The 12,845-nt window shown below is 37.4% G+C and overlaps 6 protein-coding genes across 6 annotated transcripts; 2 read left to right on the top strand and 4 right to left on the bottom strand.

Moving 5' to 3' along the window:
• Positions 1–47: 47 nt before the first annotated feature.
• LOC107216846 (dephospho-CoA kinase) lies at positions 48–2,012 on the bottom strand. The gene is made up of 3 exons (XM_015654155.2): positions 1,595–2,012; positions 1,031–1,322; positions 48–952 (listed from the first exon to the last, which is right to left on the bottom strand). Exons 1-3 carry the CDS (start codon positions 1,704–1,706, stop codon positions 646–648), a joined length of 711 nt encoding a protein of 236 aa, XP_015509641.1. The 5' UTR covers positions 1,707–2,012; the 3' UTR covers positions 48–645.
• A 296-nt stretch (positions 2,013–2,308) lies between these two features.
• LOC107216725 (heat shock protein 60A) lies at positions 2,309–6,070 on the bottom strand. The gene is made up of 5 exons (XM_015654005.2): positions 5,919–6,070; positions 4,922–5,339; positions 4,160–4,746; positions 3,733–4,036; positions 2,309–3,487 (listed from the first exon to the last, which is right to left on the bottom strand). Exons 2-5 carry the CDS (start codon positions 5,337–5,339, stop codon positions 3,078–3,080), a joined length of 1,719 nt encoding a protein of 572 aa, XP_015509491.1. The 5' UTR covers positions 5,919–6,070; the 3' UTR covers positions 2,309–3,077.
• A 593-nt stretch (positions 6,071–6,663) lies between these two features.
• LOC107228221 (10 kDa heat shock protein, mitochondrial) lies at positions 6,664–8,247 on the top strand. Its single transcript, XM_015669607.2, has 3 exons — positions 6,664–6,824; positions 7,077–7,244; positions 7,856–8,247. Exons 1-3 carry the CDS (start codon positions 6,822–6,824, stop codon positions 7,997–7,999), a joined length of 315 nt encoding a protein of 104 aa, XP_015525093.1. The 5' UTR covers positions 6,664–6,821; the 3' UTR covers positions 8,000–8,247.
• LOC107216466 (something about silencing protein 10) lies at positions 8,143–10,359 on the bottom strand. The gene is made up of 4 exons (XM_015653662.2): positions 10,224–10,359; positions 9,404–9,981; positions 8,612–9,261; positions 8,143–8,535 (listed from the first exon to the last, which is right to left on the bottom strand). Exons 1-4 carry the CDS (start codon positions 10,238–10,240, stop codon positions 8,446–8,448), a joined length of 1,335 nt encoding a protein of 444 aa, XP_015509148.1. The 5' UTR covers positions 10,241–10,359; the 3' UTR covers positions 8,143–8,445.
• Positions 10,360–11,569, top strand: LOC107216486 (39S ribosomal protein L20, mitochondrial). The gene is made up of 3 exons (XM_015653685.2): positions 10,360–10,596; positions 10,688–10,798; positions 10,986–11,569. The coding sequence occupies exons 1-3, from the start codon at positions 10,510–10,512 to the stop codon at positions 11,232–11,234; spliced, it is 447 nt and encodes a 148-aa protein (XP_015509171.1). The 5' UTR covers positions 10,360–10,509; the 3' UTR covers positions 11,235–11,569.
• Positions 11,292–12,837, bottom strand: LOC107216475 (triosephosphate isomerase). Its single transcript, XM_015653674.2, has 3 exons — positions 12,607–12,837; positions 12,050–12,303; positions 11,292–11,901 (listed from the first exon to the last, which is right to left on the bottom strand). Exons 1-3 carry the CDS (start codon positions 12,713–12,715, stop codon positions 11,521–11,523), a joined length of 744 nt encoding a protein of 247 aa, XP_015509160.1. The 5' UTR covers positions 12,716–12,837; the 3' UTR covers positions 11,292–11,520.
• Between the last annotated feature and the right edge of the window lie 8 nt (positions 12,838–12,845).

The following is a 12,845-nucleotide window of genomic DNA, read 5'->3' as shown; positions in this document are numbered from 1 at the left end:
TGATTAGGAAATAAATTCTATGGATAAAAAGCCGTTCGTCAAGTACGTTTTCTTTTAACCGTAGGAATTTACATTGGATATACTTGTATAATTAATACACATACAGTGTGGATGAATATTGGAATGGGCTTATTAGTTATGTATACGATGTACATATTTTGGCAACCAATATCTATATAAAATACAACCGAATACTAAATCACATACGAAACTATTAGCTATTAATAATGTATCAATACAACCAATATTCCCTCTCACCGAGTCAAATTGATTTTCAATAAATAAATTGTATTTACAAACAAGCAGCACGTTGTTTAAACATCCCGACCATTCGACCTCTCTCGATTTGGTCATATTATGCTAGCCAAAAAGTTTACCAGGAAACATATCAATAATTATGAGATGGATGCACGTGCTGTGATATATTGTAAACATTTATACTGAAAACTTATTGTGTGATGTGCTAGTAGTTGAAATATACTTTTTACCATAGACGCGGATTGGTATTTTACTATTGATTGCGACTTTTTGACAACTGTAATTAATAGTAGAGCATATTTGTGTTGTCAACTACGAGATTCGCCTATTAACACTTATTAAAGTTCGTATGCTTGGATTAAAACAAACGTAGTTACTAGACGCTCATCACAATACAGCCAGAGGTAATGGCTTATTTGATTTTGTTTTGATCCAATAAGCACCAGCCAAGAACATGGTACAGCAAATTCCTGCAATAAACCTGAGTTTCCAGTGGTGTTTGGAACATTTTAAAACATTTATTATTTTGATAACTTGTTCCCTGGTATCCCTGTCGCTGCCTGAATTCTCAATAACGAAATTCGACATCTCTGCCTTTTTATCTAAGGACATTTGAGCCTCGATTCGTAGCTTTGCTTTGGCTTCCGTGAAGCCTGACCGTTCCATTAAACGCTGTAGCTGAAGATCTTCCTCGCTGGAATATAAAAAAAAACAAGAGTAAGTGCAGATATGAAATATCAACAGGATAATCTTTATAGCTACTTTTACCCACCATGTGACTACTATTATTTTGTGCAGATAATTGAGCATGTGACCCGTCTCAAATAGCAATGGTAAATCCATCACTATGAATGGATAACCACGCAGTAAACATTTTAAAGCTTCCCAGCACATTTCTCTGTAGATATCTGGATGTGTTATGGCATTTAATTTCTTTCTTAATTCGACATCGTTGAATATCAAATCACCCAATTTGGTTCTATCGAGCTGTCCAGACTCATAGAATACTTCAGGACCGAATTCTTTTCGAATCTTGTGCCATGCTCGTCTCCCTGGTTCGACAACTGGAGACACATAAAAATCATGGTTTACATCCAGGAATTTGATGTCATTGCTAAAACTAATCCTAAATTTTCTGTTACCTCCTAAATATGCACATCATAAAGCTAGATGGTCAAATGTAATAATTTAAGACTGTAGGGTGACACTTACATTTTGAAAACTCTTAAACAAATTCGACGGGCTTTTGTAAAGCAAATTTTTGAGAGATGAAATATATTTTAATCGAGGTTGAAGTGCAAACGTATGTGCATATATTAAAATACATTTAGTTAACCTTTTCTCGCAATTTGGTCGGCATCAATGACGGGTATATTATATTCTCGGAATATAGCGGCCACCGTACTTTTCCCTGTGGCTATGCCTCCTGTTAAACCAACTATAAACATTTCTTATAATTCTAATTCACTGTGCCGAGGAACTCTAAACTTGTACAGAACCACCAGCTGACTGGCGCATTACACTGTAATACACGAGGTTCGAGGTGTGGGGGAATCTCGACTTTGGTTATGTATTCATTTATGCAGGTGTCTTGCGTTGTACGACCATATGACTACAGACGCCATTTCCACAAAATTGCAATGACCTCTTATTAGAGCAGCAAGCAATGCGTTGCAGTTGGTTTTTCCACAGGACATTATCATTGATCTGGTTAGGATTTTTGACGAATCCCGTTTTAAAGAGTAACGAGTCAAAATACGCGAGCTTGGGATTGGGCTTGCCGGAGCATATGAGCCGAATGGCTCGCTTACGTCGATTGGTTACTTCGACGTCACTTCCGATTGGATCTGAGGACCGCTGCTAATTTCGATATATTATTTCGGTAGAGGTTGTAAAACACATTATTTTCGATGATTATAATAATGTATGTATGTACATAAATACCTTTAAAAAAATTCTCTTAATAAGTTAAAGCTGATTTTTGCAATTTTCTATACAGGTTGGGTACAAGCATGGTTTGTTGTGAAATTAATGTACTTAGATACAAACGTTTAACGTTTCATTTAAACATACTTTTATTGGACTACAAACTGGAAAGTAAAGACTAATGTTTAAAAAAGTAACATAGAACTCGTATCATTATCCTATCATAGTAGTTAGCAGGTGATAACATTTTTACAATTAGATTATCCTAGTTAAACGAACTCCTTCATACGTTTAACGAGAGAAAGATTCGCAAAATGCATTGTGCACGAGTACGTACTCTCACAGTCCGCTCGCACGCTCTTTAAACCATCAACCAAAAACATGTTTCGACTAAAAAGATAAAGTTAGCCGCCGTTCGTTAGCTAGGGATTTTAGTTGACCTTTGCCAAAGTAAATAATAGGAGGGATGAAATTTGTTTGCAAAGTATAAAATAAAATAAAAGAAAACAAAAAATGTGACAAATTAGTGGGTGTAAAGAAGACTCGTGCTGTCTCATGATCAACTTATATCCGAGATATATATGCGTACTGTTTTCTTTGTTATGACAGCGCCTTTAACCCAGGCAACTATTCCCACGACCCATGAAATGTATACAACATTCATCATACTAGATATAATATTCAGTTTCCAGATTATGACATTTTCTGTTTTAATCTAACACCTGGTTAGATTGAATAATTTCATTTTTCTGCGGGTGAACCTTCACTTGAAGTAGTAATATCCAATGATTCACTATGTTGAAACTTGGGATATGGTATTCCCCGTGATTCTCTAGTCTCGAATGAATAATTAAAACGAATAATTTGAATTTGGCTCAGTCTTTGAAAACTTATTACATCCCCATTCCACCCATTCCGCCCATTCCGCCCATTCCGCCCATTCCGCCCATTCCACCAGGCATCGGTGGATCTTCCTTAGGAATTTCCGTAACAACAGCCTCTGCTGTTGTAAGAAGAGACGCGACTCCTGCTGCATCGGTGAGTGCGGTACGTACAACTTTTGTTGGATCAATTATACCCTTTTGAATCATATCTACGTATTCGTTATTCAATGCGTCATAACCCAATGTGCCCTCGCTCACTTTGGCGACAACCACACTCCCGTCGACACCTGCATTTTGTGCTATCTGAAGACATGGCATACGCAGCGAATGTGCAACAATTTTAATACCAGTCTCCTGGTCAGAATTGTTCGCCTTCATCTTTAATAGGGCAGGCACGCAACGGAGAAGGGCAGTTCCACCTAAAAGTAATTTTAAAGTGATATAGTTTATAGAGTAATTGGATATGATGTATAATGGCTGAATAATTTCAAAGCAGCATAGTTCCACTATATAACTGAAAAATGTAGTTATGAATTATAATCGTCATCGACACTTTAGGGAATATATCTCGATTAGATTAAATGACAAAATCTTGAAACAAAGTGAAAAAAACAACGCGCCAATAACACCTTGGACTTTTTGTTTAGAGAAACTGATTACTAACCTCCAGGAACAATACCCTCTTCAACGGCAGCCCTAGTAGCATTAAGTGCATCGTGAACACGATCTTTCTTTTCATTGACTTCTACTTCGCTGCTACCACCAACCCTCAAAACTGCAACACCTGAGGCAAGTCTGGCCAAACGTTCTTGGAGCTTCTCTTTCTCGTAATCAGAAGTGGTATTGGCAATCTGGTCGCGAATTTGTTCTGCTCTCCTATCAATGTCTTCTTTTTTACCTTTACCTTTCAGAATTAGAGTATCATCCTTAGTAATGACAATCTCGCCAACCTGACCCAGGTCATTCATCTGGAAACATTATAAAGATAAAAATAGAAATTATTGGTTGTAATCAACCAGTAGATTCTGTGCAATTCTGTACCTATAGTGTACAGTGACAAACCGTAGCTTTGAAACGAAATTTTCAATTACCTGAACATCTTCTAATTTGATGAGATTAGCGTCGTCTCCGAAAACAATACCACCAGTAGATATGGCCATGTCTTGGAGTGTTGCCTTACGATTATCGCCAAATCCAGGCGCCTTCACAGCAGCGACTTGGAGGCCAATTTTCAGACGGTTGACGACCAGTGTGGACAGAGCCTCTCCGTCGATGTCTTCAGCAATAATAACTAGAGGTTTGCGCTGCGAGTTAGCTAGTTCCAAAGCAGGAATTATGCTCTGAACAGATGAGATCTTCTTTTCACTAAATATCACCAACGCATCCTGGAACTCTACTTTAGCACCTTTGCTCGAGTTTATGAAATATGGAGAGATGTATCCACGATCGAACTTCATTCCCTCAATGACCTCCAGCTCATCGGTAAGGGTTTTTCCATCCTTCACAGTAATCACACCCTCCTTTCCGACTCTCTTCATAGCATCAGAAATAAGATTGCCTATTGCTGTGTCTCCGTTGGCAGAAATAGTAGCTACCTGTGCTATCTCTTCCGGTGTTGTAACAGGCTTGCTCAATTTCTTCAGCTCCTCTTTTACCTGCTCTACTGCCAGCATAACGCCTGAAAGTGCACCGTATGCATTAAATTTATGTAAATCATTAGCTCCGATGCTGCCATCATATTCTTTAGTATTGCAACAGATATTGCATGGTATATGACCTAAAGTACAAAAGTCAACTTATTTCATATTTATTATCTATTTCAAAGCGTCACAAAAGGGTGACTAAATACATACCGCGTCTAATTTCAACAGGGTTAGCACCTTTGCTGATTTTCTCAAAACCTTCTTTGGCGATTGCTCTGGCCAAAACAGTTGCGGTTGTCGTACCATCCCCAGCCTCTTCATTAGTATTGTTGGCAACGTCTTGTACTAGCTTTGCTCCAATGTTTTGAAACTTGTCTTTGAGCTCTATTCCTTTGGCTACTGTTACTCCATCCTTGGTGATTTTAGGGCTTCCCCAACTCTGTTCCAAAATAACATTACGACCTTTAGGGCCCATTGTTACAGCTACCGCGTCAGCTAGTATATCCACACCCTGCAGCATCAAAGCTCGAACTTCGGGCCCGAAACGAACATCTTTGGCATAAGATCTAGAGTGGAGATTCAGCTGGCGCAGGGCTACGCCTCGTAACATATTCGGTAGTCTGTACATCTGTGAAATTGAATTGAAATGAATAATTCTTCAGTTGTTGGTGTTTTTCCTTTTTAGCTGTATGGCAGAATTAGGTGTAAAATAAAAATCCAATGCATGATACACTTAAATATAATTAATTCAGGGCAAGTATCTAATGTTCGAATCAATCTATTGCTGTTTAAAATACAAATGAAGGGATTAAAAGTTGTGATATAAATGATTAAATGATGACATGAAACTAAAGCAATGAAACAGGTTAGATTATGATATGAGAAACGTTGAAGCGCGGTTAGACCATGTCTGAAGAGGAGAAACGCCGAACTTGGTTATGTAAAAATTTTACCAGAATAACAGGGTGTGTACAGTGATGAAAAAAGAAAAATATTAAAAATTATATACGAAAATGATTTAAACCGCATTGGATTTTGTATCGAAAAAGTATTTAATGGTAAAATTTGTTAGTTCATCTAATAATTTGCCGAATGCCGCGTGCATAGCAATCTTTTATCAAGTTAGACAAGCCGTACGATCTTAGGATTGGCAGTGGAATAATTAAGGAATATAATAGAATTGTGAAATAACAATAGACTCGATTACCTTCGTAAGTGTTGCGATTGAAAACGTTAGATGCGAAAGGAAGAAAAATGTGAATATAAATCGAGAATCGTTGTCGCCGCAAAGAACCGCGCGTTGCTCCCTGAATGGAATGAGAACAGCTAGGAGGTCTGCGATATCACATGGCCTGCTATCCCCACCAACTCGCTGCTTACTTCCCCTCTCGGCCAACGATCTTTTGTTAAATTCGTAAAAACTCACAGTTCATTTAATATGATTGGTAAAATACTATTCTTCACAAGATGTTTTAATTATTTTAGAAACCGGAACGATCATTAGATACCTTAATTTCCTTTACATACGGATTTTATCCGGCAAAGTTAATCGCCGGTCCATGTGTTTTCTAGAAGTTACGAGATTATAGATGATGCAATAAACTAGAGATCTAAAATCATGCATCAATGAAGTTGGCAATGTTGTCTTAAATAAAAAATTGATGACGGTAAAACGTTGGATGATATTCCTGTAATCGGAAATACTATTGACCAATAAATTATTTACAAATTGATTTTATCATTTGTTGATTATTTCTAGAATCTCCCAAGCAGACGATCGATATAACAATCGACTTCCCATTCTCGCCGCATGGTGGCGCCTCTCCCAACAATGCAGCGACGCGAACGCAACAATGAAAATCCGTCATCGGCAACCGAATCTCGGGAACCTCGCGTTACGTAAGGCGCGTTTATCATTTCGGAGGGGAAAAATTGATCGCTGAATTTGTTTTGGTGGGGCGGGCGGAACAACGAAGCTTCGAGAAAATTCAACCACGGGAGGCCCATTCCGACTCTCGACAAATAGGTTACACAACGTGTGCGTTTGCCGGCTAAGGTTCAAGCTCCCCGATCAACTCGTCACACGCGCCAGTTAAGATAATTCCTCAAAATGGTACGTATCTCTCTGGACCGACTCAATCGCGGTGCCACATAATTCTACGGGAACGATATAAATCCATCATTTAAAGAGCAAATAAATTACAGCTGAATACCCATGTGACTGACATGCATATTAAAATATTTCCCTAAAGTATTAATTTCTTGTTGCCGTTTCAAGCACACTCACAAGTTGATGAGAAATCACGTGTATTCTCGCGGGTAGCATGATGTTCATCATCTCAAATATTTTTAACCTATTTCACAGGCCGTCGCCGCTGCAGCTAAGAGGTTGATCCCACTTTTTGATCGAGTATTGATACAGAGGGCCGAAGCTGTGACTAAAACAAAGGGTGGCATTGTTATCCCAGAAAAAGCTCAAGCCAAAGTACTCAAAGGCACTGTTGTTGCAATAGGTCCTGGATCTAGGAACAATGTAAGTTTCATTCGTAGTCGCTGCTTCTATTCAAACACTAGAGTGACTTCAAATACAAGATAGATTGAAAGTCTTTGCGACCATTCAACTCTATTCTAACCGCTCCTGCTAGGCTCAGTGGAGTCATGCTTCCATGTAAATGGTCACTTCGTTCTTCCACATTTTAATTTTGAAATAACTCATCAAATATAATTAGTAAAATTAAATTTTATTTGATATTAGTTGGTGGCATGTTTTATTTGATTGGAAATCAGCTGAACATTCATATACACCACATTGAAACGAAAATTGGTTTATCTTACTCAATCATTTTTTCTAATAAATTTTTTGCAACAATTATGTTTAATCATGTTTGAGTATTTGGTGGAAATATGTCCCGGAAGTGATATGAAGTAGTAACTTGAACAATATAATTCTTGCTATTTCGACAGCATACGTTTGAAATTCAATTCATTTGAAGTCCTTGATTTTAACGGTGATTCTAATGCTTACACAGTACTACAAGATCCAATATGCTGGCTCTATAATAATAGAATAGAAATAATAATGTATTAATAAAAAAAATTATATCTAATTGATTTGATCGAAACCATGTTTTTTTCTGATTACAGAAGGGAGAACACATGCCTTTGAGTGTCAAAGTCGGAGATGTTGTGCTGCTACCAGAATATGGTGGAACGAAAGTTGAGCTTGAAGAGAATAAGGAGTTCCACCTATTCCGTGAATCTGATATCCTTGCTAAATTGGAATCTTAATGCTGTTGTAAATTCCAACATTCGATGAATGCCAGAAACTGAATATTTGTGGTAGAATGTCCATAATCTCATTGTGACATACCAAATACGAACACAGCCATCATCCGTGTTTATAGAATGCAACTAATAATTGTTAATTAGAATTAATTGAAGGTTATGTTTATTTCTCTGTAAGTCTGCTAGTGCGTAGGTGTCATTATTTCATACACAACGTTGCGTAACGAATAAAAATATTTGTTTAACAATTATTTTTTATCGCATTTTTCGTCTTCATTAAATATTTCCAATCAAGACCTGTATACCACCAATTAATTAATTTCGGTATATTTCATACATGTACTATGAGAAATATTTTTGCGCATGTCTCAAATGTGATATTACATCCAAAACTCAAGTTAGAATTTATTTTGTACATGTTTTCTTTGAATGATTGTTAATTTTTACTTTCACTTCAACTTAATGCTCTTCTTAACGCGAGCATTGATTCCAAAGGTCTCTCCACCATAGCGTGTCTCCTCCTTTCTGACTTCTCTCACCTGAAACAAGCAATTTCAATTATTGAGTAATACAGCTTAAGTGCTAAAAAATATAAATAAAACTACAAATACGCACCGCTCCCTTTCTTCGAATTTTAGCCTTGCGATACTTGTTCCTGAGTTTAACTCTTGGGTTGCGTAGATCCTTCCGACGGTGCGGGGTCAGTCCCTTATTCTTTGCAATTTGGCGAGTAATGGCTCGCTTGCCATCAACATCTTCAAACATAACTTCAGTACCCTGGTTCTCAGTCTCGTCAGCGTTTTCATTCACCTCAGAATTTTCATCCTCCGTCTGTTCAATTGGTTTTTCATCCTGAACAGTTTCAACAAAGTTTCTCTTGCCAGTTTTTATCTGCTCATCAGGTAAAACAGCGGATGGCCTCTTTCGGCTCTTTTTATCAAATTCAACATTGTCCAGATTGTAAAGCGATTGGTTGTTTTCAGCAGCTTTCAATATTTCAACAGCTTCTTCTAACAATTCTCCTTGTCCAGATTTTAACTGATTAAGGAGCTGGCGGTACTGTGCTAACCTTTTGATAACTGGATGCGAATTAACAGGTACTCTATCTGCTTTCAGCATCAAATAATATAGTATGTTGGTGCAGTAGTTCAGAATGACATGGTACTTGGTCCTGACAAATGTTAAGCCGGCAGACTCCGAGAATTTACCATTTTTAATTAACTTTAAAAATGGTTCTAGAATATCTCGTGCTTCAGTCAGGCATTCTGAAATAAATAAATTGGGCATTTCATTATGTGTTGCAAATATATATATGTAGAATATTAAAAACCCTAGGTTGTTTCATAATAGACAATTGAAACTCATCAGTCGACACAGTAAGAAGGTAATAATCACTAAATGCATTACCTTTCAAGTCCGTTACAAGCCCAGTAAATTCAGGACTCTCTTTCATAAATAACGCCTGCTTTTCCCTTTTAGTGAGTTTGCTTAAATCGGTTTTCACTGTCTGTTGACAATCTTCATTCTCTTCCTGATCTTGTTTAGTCTCAAGTAGGTCCAATCCAAAATCAGCATCATCCAGCTGTTCTGCCAATCTTTTTTGAATATTTCTTGCTTCCTGTTCTTCAAGTTCTGCAGCCTCCAAATCCTGCTGATTAGTCGAAGCGTAATCCTGGTCGACATAATCAGTAGAATGGAACCTGCTCTTTTTATTTCCCCAAGCTTTTTCGTTAGGCAAATCGTCATCCTCCTGCAAACCTTCGATGTCGGATTTCATAGAATCTGATCCATCGTCATCATCATCGTTGTCCACATCCTCGTCAGCATGAAGTCCATAGACTTCATCTTCACTGTCATAATTGTCTACTGTTCTTTTTTTCCGAACTTTCTCCAACAGTCGTTTGTCTTCCTTGGAATACTCCTCCTCTGAATCTGATACGTCGCCAGTTTCGAAGCCATACAAGTTTTCATCAGCATCTCGAAATCTGAAAAGAATTTCATAATGAAAGGAATTTTATATCTTGAAGACTTGTCCGTATCAAAAGTGCTAGTAACGAAATTGTTTAATTATTTTATATCCAAATTATATAACAATTCAATACAAAAGCAAAATCATTTTCGAGAGATTAACTTAAAATAGCAATAATCAACAACTCTTGATAAACGATCTTAAAAGCAATCCGCTACTGAATGTGTTTTCGTTGGATAATAAATTTAAACTTCTCACTTTATTTTGCGACTCATGTTAAAGCCGATTTTTTATTTTACTTGTGGTAAATCACAGTTCGTCGACCGCGTGCGTCGCCACGCCATTGACATTAAAAATCTAACCTTAAAATGTTCCATCAGGTATCGCACCTATTTCCGAACCTTAGACCTTCCGAACTATCCATCAATCTAACCTAAAAAGTTAAGGCTTCATACTTAAAACTAACCCAGAAACGTGTCATCGATCACCGGTGCTGTGAATGAATAATATTTAATATAGAAAAGAGTTGTGAATCGGTATAGAGATGGTTTTTCAATCATTGACGTTATTCGCGCGGTCGAGAGGTCCAGATGAGTTCTGGCGTAAAAGGAAAATTTTCAAACTCGCCGCAGTGAGTATTACCGTATAGGTTAACTCTAGTAATGATCTCAATTCACCAAGAATTTTGTTAAGAATATTATAATGACAACGATATTCCGCAGCACTTCGTTGGCCGTAAGAGAAACTGCTACAGTATCGCTATAAGATATGTACATCGTGCTTTGCGTTATGCTACTATGAGTAGGAAGCTCAAGAAAGCTGATATGTTGAATGTAAGTACTCGATAGAACCTAAGCATTTGTAGAAGACATAAAATTCTACCTGACACCTTGACACATATTAAGAATATGTCTGCGACTGTAACAGGAATCTATACAAGCAAATGTTCATATATTTCATGCAAAATTTCAAAATGTATCTTACCAATATTATCAATGTTGTGATCTATTAATTTTCCAGCTCTGGAACACAAGGCTCACAGCTGCATGTGCCGAGCATGATATAAATCTCCGGACATTTAAAGAGGCGTTGATGCGAAACAATATTCTGATCGATAGAAAGACTCTGGTTGATCTGGCAATATGGGAACCCAGAAGTTTTAAGTCACTGACTCAATTAGCAATTGCCAGAGGAAAGCAGGATGGTCTTAATGATGTGATGTATGTAAAAACACCACCTGGTGTAATAACAAGAGGAATGCTTAAGTGAACTTCAGAGAATGAAGTGAACTTAAGCTATAGAGAATAATATAGTATTGATGAGAAGCTGATGTAACGTAATTTATAATATTCACTAATACAATAAACAAAATGATAAATATATTTAGTAATTGAACCAGATGTTTATGACTGAATTATTAGTATTATTGTTGTACCCATTTACTCTAACGCTGAGTAAATTTCTATATATGTATTATACATTCGTTCATAGAGTAACAATAATCACATTTATTAATAGTAGTAACAACCAACACAATAAACTTATCAACTTAGGTCTATTGCTTAGCGTTAACTATTTGTACGAAATCTGGCTTCAGAGAAGCACCGCCGACCAAAAAGCCATCGATATCTTTTTCCTTAGCTAGCTCTTTGGCGTTTCCTGCTGTCACAGAACCACCGTAAATAATCCTCAGAGATTCAGAGACAGCAGGATTAACAGTCGTTGATAACCATTGCCTAAGTTTGTCATGCACCTCCTGAGCTTGTTGAGGCGTTGCTGTTTTTCCTGTACCGATGGCCCATACAGGTTCGTAAGCGAGTACAACATTGTCCCAGGATTTGATTTTATCCGCAATCGCCTTAGTCTGCCTGAACACAACTTCTTCAGTCTTTCCAGCTTCACGTTCGTCCAGTTTCTCTCCGATACAGGCAATCACCTTTAGGGTGAAAAATAAATAAGATATATACAATACTGTCAAGAGTCATATCGAGTTACAACACACCTATTGTATAAATATTCTTATTAAAAAAAAAAAGCAATCCAATGTAAAAATTGAGAACTGAGACTTAATCCAAAGGATTTACCTTTACACCAGCTTCAAGGGCATGAGCAATCTTTTCAGAAATGAGTTCATCTGACTCGCCAAACACGTTTCGACGTTCAGAGTGTCCTAGGATTACCCAAGGGATCTCATTGTCCACAAGCATCGCAGGGCTAATTTCTCCAGTAAAAGCACCTTTAGCTACCTTGTAACTGTTCTGTGCACTGACTTGTACGTTGGCAGGTAATATACTCTTGGCATAGTTCAGGTAAATGGCAGGTACACCAACAACGACCTCTGAAAAAGTTAATAACGCAATTAGTGACAAGATATTTTGACTCTTTGATAGAATACAGTGATTTATCGTCATGTCCCAACAAGAGTAAATCGTAGATAAAAGTTCCGAATAAATATTGAATAAAATTTGAAAGTGCTAGAAGAGAAATATAAAATAGTATTAACGTACAATTTTTGTTTCATCAGCAACAGAGACGACGCTTTTGCCTACAGATTTAGTTTGTATTTGTTTGGAGAAACGCAATGTTAATACATACACAGTAGGTTATTTGAAATAAACGTAACATTGCAACTTGCACGTACCGACATTCGGGTCGAGGGGGCCGGTCTTTAGAAATGCGACGATTTCGTCTATTTCCTTTTTCACTCCATTCATCTTCCAGTTACCACCAACGAAAAATTTACGACCCATGATTCTCAGACTGCCTTGCTGACAATTCTCTGATGAATACTTGCGAATTGTTCTGCTCTCTGCGAGAACTTAACCAAATACCTGCTAGCGTGACCTTCACAATAAGCGACAAGGTGAAATCCGCCCTGGG

This window comes from Neodiprion lecontei, chromosome 4, assembly GCF_021901455.1.
Source record: "Neodiprion lecontei isolate iyNeoLeco1 chromosome 4, iyNeoLeco1.1, whole genome shotgun sequence".
Taxonomy (NCBI): Eukaryota; Metazoa; Arthropoda; class Insecta; order Hymenoptera; family Diprionidae; genus Neodiprion; species Neodiprion lecontei.
Note: the sequence above shows the minus strand (reverse complement) of the source record. Positions and strands in the feature narration are given on the sequence as shown.

Excerpts from the sequence above, each read along its gene's own strand:
- LOC107228221 (XM_015669607.2), top strand. Across the intron at positions 7,245-7,855 it reads GTCCTGGATCTAGGAACAAT|AAGGGAGAACACATGCCTTT; the intron begins GTAAGTTTCATT and ends TTCTGATTACAG.
- LOC107216486 (XM_015653685.2), top strand. The coding sequence starts at position 10,510 with ATGGTTTTTCAATCATTGACGTTATTCGCGCGGTCGAGAGGTCCAGAT. Across the intron at positions 10,597-10,687 it reads AAATTTTCAAACTCGCCGCA|CACTTCGTTGGCCGTAAGAG; the intron begins GTGAGTATTACC and ends GATATTCCGCAG. Across the intron at positions 10,799-10,985 it reads AGAAAGCTGATATGTTGAAT|CTCTGGAACACAAGGCTCAC; the intron begins GTAAGTACTCGA and ends TTAATTTTCCAG.
- LOC107216846 (XM_015654155.2), bottom strand. The coding sequence starts at position 1,706 with ATGTTTATAGTTGGTTTAACAGGAGGCATAGCCACAGGGAAAAGTACG. Across the intron at positions 1,323-1,594 it reads CGACCAAATTGCGAGAAAAG|TTGTCGAACCAGGGAGACGA; the intron begins GTTAACTAAATG and ends ATGTGTCTCCAG. Across the intron at positions 953-1,030 it reads AAAATAATAGTAGTCACATG|CGAGGAAGATCTTCAGCTAC; the intron begins GTGGGTAAAAGT and ends TTTATATTCCAG.
- LOC107216475 (XM_015653674.2), bottom strand. The coding sequence starts at position 12,715 with ATGGGTCGTAAATTTTTCGTTGGTGGTAACTGGAAGATGAATGGAGTG. Across the intron at positions 12,304-12,606 it reads CCCCCTCGACCCGAATGTCG|AGGTCGTTGTTGGTGTACCT; the intron begins GTACGTGCAAGT and ends TAACTTTTTCAG. Across the intron at positions 11,902-12,049 it reads CCCTTGAAGCTGGTGTAAAG|GTGATTGCCTGTATCGGAGA; the intron begins GTAAATCCTTTG and ends TTCACCCTAAAG.
- LOC107216466 (XM_015653662.2), bottom strand. Across the intron at positions 9,262-9,403 it reads GCTTGTAACGGACTTGAAAG|AATGCCTGACTGAAGCACGA; the intron begins GTAATGCATTTA and ends TATTTATTTCAG. Across the intron at positions 8,536-8,611 it reads AAATTCGAAGAAAGGGAGCG|GTGAGAGAAGTCAGAAAGGA; the intron begins GTGCGTATTTGT and ends TGCTTGTTTCAG.
- LOC107216725 (XM_015654005.2), bottom strand. The coding sequence starts at position 5,339 with ATGTACAGACTACCGAATATGTTACGAGGCGTAGCCCTGCGCCAGCTG. Across the intron at positions 4,037-4,159 it reads TCAAATTAGAAGATGTTCAG|ATGAATGACCTGGGTCAGGT; the intron begins GTAATTGAAAAT and ends TAATGTTTCCAG. Across the intron at positions 3,488-3,732 it reads AGAGGGTATTGTTCCTGGAG|GTGGAACTGCCCTTCTCCGT; the intron begins GTTAGTAATCAG and ends AATTACTTTTAG.